Source organism: Lactuca sativa, chromosome 4 (assembly GCF_002870075.4).
Source record: "Lactuca sativa cultivar Salinas chromosome 4, Lsat_Salinas_v11, whole genome shotgun sequence".
In the NCBI taxonomy this organism is placed as follows: Eukaryota; Viridiplantae; Streptophyta; class Magnoliopsida; order Asterales; family Asteraceae; genus Lactuca; species Lactuca sativa.
The window spans coordinates 11,592,750-11,597,888 of record NC_056626.2 but is presented as its reverse complement, the minus strand read 5'-3'; the positions used below and the strand labels follow the sequence as shown (position 1 = coordinate 11,597,888).

At 32.1% G+C, this 5,139-nt stretch overlaps 1 protein-coding gene across 1 annotated transcript; it reads left to right on the top strand.

Moving 5' to 3' along the window:
* The first annotated feature begins 545 nt into the window (after window positions 1-545).
* LOC111887230 (cyclin-D1-1) lies at window positions 546-4,783 on the top strand. The gene is made up of 6 exons (XM_023883397.3): window positions 546-975; window positions 1,434-1,523; window positions 2,636-2,731; window positions 2,805-3,006; window positions 3,227-3,357; window positions 3,451-4,783. The coding sequence occupies exons 1-6, from the start codon at window positions 730-732 to the stop codon at window positions 3,664-3,666; spliced, it is 981 nt and encodes a 326-aa protein (XP_023739165.1). The 5' UTR covers window positions 546-729; the 3' UTR covers window positions 3,667-4,783.
* Window positions 4,784-5,139: the final 356 nt, after the last annotated feature.

The window sequence follows — 5,139 nt, the reverse complement described above, 5'->3', positions numbered from 1 at the left end:
ATATTAGACATTTTTTATTTGTGAATTAATGAAAACAATAATATAAAATTGAAAATTTAAATTTAAATTTAAAATAGAGAATAAATATATTGACAAATAACATCACATTAATGAGGATGTCTAATACATTTAAAATGGAGAAATAATAGATTGACAAGTGACAACACGTTAATTAAGAGGTTTAATATGATGATACATGACAAAACAATTACTCTTTTATTAGTATATATATATATATATATATATATATATATATATATATATATATATATATATATATATATATATATATATATATATATATATATATATATATAAAGTAATTTTAATAACCAAAATGAATGTGAATTCTATCTTGTAACTAATATGATCAACGACCATATAATATTGTTTAAAGTATTTATTTAGTTGAAAACGATTAAACATAAACAATATTTATATTTTATTGTTGTAGATATAAGATAAAAATAATTATACAAATACACACAAAAATAAGTAGCTTTATACAGAAACAATGTATAGAGTCCCGATATATAAGTAGGGAAGTCAGATGAAGCGTTTGAATAGAGAGATCTTTCACACAACCACTCCTATTTGACATACTAGATATATCAAGTCGTCTTCTCCGGCCACCACTATCCGGCCGTCTTTAAGCTCAACCTGCCGGAAAACCGATCGTTTCTTTAGGAAACATGTTCAGAACAGCATGAGCAACCAATATCGATCATCATGTCATTATCGTGCTCTGACTGCTTCTCCGATTTACTCTGCGGTGAGGACTCTGGAATATTATCAGGCGAGGATCAACCGGAGTGCTCTTATGATTTCGAGTATTGTGCCGATTTCGACGATTCAATCGCGGAGTTTATAGAGCAGGAGAGAAAGTTCGTTCCAGGAATCGATTACGTCGAGAGATTTCAATCTCAAGTTCTCGATGCATCTGCTAGAGAAGAATCTGTTGCATGGATCCTCAAGGTAATATACATATATGTACATATTGAAAACCTTGATTCCGATCTTCATTCTCTTCATTCACCTACGTATTAAGTGCTTGATTTGAATGATTTTCAAGTTATCGGATTCGGTATCATGAAAAACACGAAAACCTTGCCAGAAATCACGATTGAAAAGTTAGTTACATAAATCGCTACAGTGCGATTTGCCTGATATTGTCATTTAAAAGTCATGTCCAGCTGTTTACATTTTTTGAAAAATACATCGATGATTGCTACTGGAAAAGCGGAGGCGTAAATTTTAAAACCACGCGCCGGAGGCGTTAACATGATCCGCCGAAAGGCGTTTACCTAAAAAAATCCACCGTCCGTCGCATCCGTGGTTTTACGTGAGATCGGCGCCGCCATATGTGTACCGTGTGATTATTTTCGGATATTCTCTACGGTGTTACAGCGAGTTTTTTTGTGTACTTTTTACAGGTCCAACGTTTTTACGGATTTCAGCCGTTGACAGCGTACCTCGCCGTGAACTACCTGGATCGATTCATCTATTGCCGTGGCTTCCCGGTGGTAAATTTCTCTCAACCATCGTTCATCGTCTCCGTCAACATTTCAGAAACTTTTTCGGTTTTTCCTTTTAATCATAATGATATAAAATAATAATAATAATAATAATATATCATTGGCTAGAAAACACGAGGATAATTTAACAACGCTCTCAAAAGTAAATATTGACGCCTTATAATTTAACATTAAGGAATAGTGACTAGTTTACGTGATTAATTACGAGAGATTCTCGGATATTCTACTTTAAAAAATTGATTTAACCACACTTTACAACAGATGAGATTCATGTGAAGTGAACTAGTCGATTTAATCAGTGGGACCGCATCCTGCAATCACAATTTTTTTTGGTCCTCTTTTTGTTTTCTTCTTTCTTGTACTTGAACAAATTTACAATACATTACTGAAAATTCCTACATTTTACTTTTTCTTTCCTAAAACGAAAGAGAACTACTATTCAAATAGTCAATATTGAACTCTCTAGATCCCAAAGAATCTTGGTATGAACGTAATTAATGTTGTATTGGCCTTTCAAATCACGTTAAAGTTTTATAAGTAAAACAGTTATTTTAAGAAAGTAACCCATTGATTGGGAAGTGCATTTATTCTGGTTTCTTCTTTTTTCTATTAGTTCCACTCACAATGAAACCGATTGAATGAATAAGGCAATAAAACTTTGCAGGATTTGTCTTTTCATTTCATCTTTTATGTGGCGTTACCTGTTTAAAAAAACGTACTATGCCCCCACATGATTTTATATTTCTAACTCCTTTTACATTCATTATCATCCACCAACCAAAATTTCCAGATATATATAGAGAGAAAAAGAAATAAGCACACATGAGTTTATTACTACAAACTTCTTTATCATGGAATAATTATAGATCGATTTAGCATTCAACTGCTTCGTTGTCTATTAGTACACCTGTAATAACAATTATACAAAATCCTTATCCCATGGAAAAGGGTTTCATTCGGATGTGCCCCTTTGTCTCTTCTAGTCCCACAAGAAAACATTGATTACATTAACTTAATCACCAACTATTATTGTTATAACTATACATTATTATTATTTTTTTTTAAGTTTTCTAACTCCATTTTTTTTTAATAATCAATAGGCAAATGGGTGGCCCTTACAACTCCTATCCGTGGCTTGCTTGTCTTTAGCTGCCAAAATGGAGGAACCCCTTGTTCCTTCCATCGTGGATCTTCAGGTAACTTATATTTAAATTTTATTTTAATTAACATCACAATCACAATTAATTTAAATTTATTATTATAAATCAGATCGAAGGTGCAAAATATATTTTCGAGCCAAGAACAATAAGGAGAATGGAATTTCTTGTGCTTAGTGTTTTGGATTGGAGGCTAAGATCCGTTACCCCGTTTAGCTTCATTGGATTTTTCGCCCACAAAATCGATTCAACCGGGACGTACACCGGTTTTCTTATCTCAAGAGCCACCCAAATTATTCTATCAAATATCCAAGGTATTTAATTAATTTGTCTATTTGTCTATTTGGTATTAATTAATTAATTAATATTTAAACACAAATTATAAATTAATATCCCGCATGCATGTAGGTATTTGATATTAACAAATCAACAACCTCCATACTTTTTTTTTTAATATTACTACTCATGCATGCGAGCAATTAAATTTCACAAATACCAAAAAAGTTGACTAAAAAGTTATATATAATTGTACAGAGGCTAGTTTACTTGAGTACTGGCCATCATGTATTGCTGCGGCAACCATACTTTGTGCAGCAAGTGATCTTTCTAACTTCTCTCTCATAAATGCCGAACATGCTGAATCATGGTGTGATGGCCTTAGCAAAGTACGTTAGTACGTTACCATTTTTGCACTCCAAAACACTTGTGTTGACCATTTTGACTAATTAATTTTTTTTTAAAAAAAATTTAATTTTCAGGAAAAGATCACGAGCTGTTACAGACTAGTACAAGGAGTGAGTCGGTTAACGACTAAAGTTTCAAAGATGTTACCAGTACAGGTCCGAGTCATGACAACTCGGACCTGTACTGCTACATCAGGTGACTCATCGTCCTCATCCTCATCGCCTTATAAAAGGAGGAAATTGAATAACTGCTCGTGGGTTGATGACGAGGACAAGCGAAGCTCTATTTAAAGGAGACGCCGATATAAATATAAATAAATAAATAAAACAGGGGGCAGAATGGGAATGGAAATTTGGATAAGAAAAAGTTAACGAAGAGTGATTTTATTAATTTATTTTTAGTAGGTGAGATGGGCATTTGCCATAATTCATAAATATGGCTTTGCTGATTCCCTAGGGAAAGGGGAGTTTGGTACATAATATTTTGGTGTGAGAAAATTTGTTTAGTACAAAGTGGGAGTCAGGATTTCAAAGGTGGCATTCATTGTTGAATGAATCAAGATTGAGGGGTGGAGCGTCTGTGGGCCCCCTCTTCCATACACACATCAACAAGATATTAAAAGAAAACTCAATTACGAGTCTAGAAGATAACAACCTTTTTTTATATATAATATAATTATATATATATATATATATATATATATATATATATATATATATATATATATATATATATATATATATATATATATATATATATATATATAAATACCATATCTTGTTAACTAACAACAAGATTTGGTAAAAATAAAATAGAAATCAAGAATCATCAGCTGCTGGATTCTTTGATTTCTGGTGATCGGTGTATCAAGAACTAGTGATGCGGAAAAGATGATGAAAGGCTCCTATCTTTTTTTTTTTATTTTTTTGAAGATTAATTTTGATTACTTATAAGAAAGAAGAAGAACTGAAGAAGACAGATTTGATTTTCGAGAGTGGTTTGAGAGATGAGAAGATTCATGCTTGGGTTTATAAGTGTGTCTTCTCACACGTGTGCATGTGTGTGTTTTTTTGGCGGGAAACGTCCCTATTAACCTACATAACGGGGACTTTTTTGGTTTTTTTCCATCTTCCGTTTTTTTAGGAGTGATGTTCACGCGTGTGATGGTGACACGTGTTCATGTAATTCTTTTTTTTTTTCTCTTTTTCTTTTTTGATTTAAGAGATGGGTTGCGGGTACTAAAAACGTGCCTTTCTTCTTAATGGCCTGAATTTGGGCTAACCATACAAAAAAGGTCTTTGGGGCCTTTTTTCTTTATTGTTAATTATTTTTTTGTTTTATTAAGCGTGTTTGTATTTGTTATTTGGAATATTCACGAGATTATATAATTAAATCATGTTCCCTCCACTCTCTATCTATACCTTTCTACTTTTTAGCTCACGTGATTGAGATAAAAGTCATTTGTACCCTTCTCATTTGTTTTACTCTTCAAAGTACTTACTTTATGGTGTGAGATTTCGTGATTCTCATTCATCTATGTGTAATCTAGCGTATATATATATATCACCATACAAACTTTTTCTTTTAGGATTCCATATAATATGAGATATATATCTATTAACCCATCAAGATGATTGATTATAATATGATAGTCATTCATCATTATTTTTTTCACTCGATAAGAAAACTGATATCTCTCAATGTTCAATAAATCAAAGACAAGTATTTCAAGTATGAATAGTTGGCATATGTTATCGACATAC

Coding starts and splice junctions, on each gene's coding strand:
- LOC111887230 (XM_023883397.3), top strand. CDS start 730: ATGTCATTATCGTGCTCTGACTGCTTCTCCGATTTACTCTGCGGTGAG. Junction 1,524..2,635: donor ATTGCCGTGGCTTCCCGGTG/GTAAATTTCTCT, acceptor AATAATCAATAG/GCAAATGGGTGGCCCTTACA. Junction 2,732..2,804: donor CTTCCATCGTGGATCTTCAG/GTAACTTATATT, acceptor ATTATAAATCAG/ATCGAAGGTGCAAAATATAT.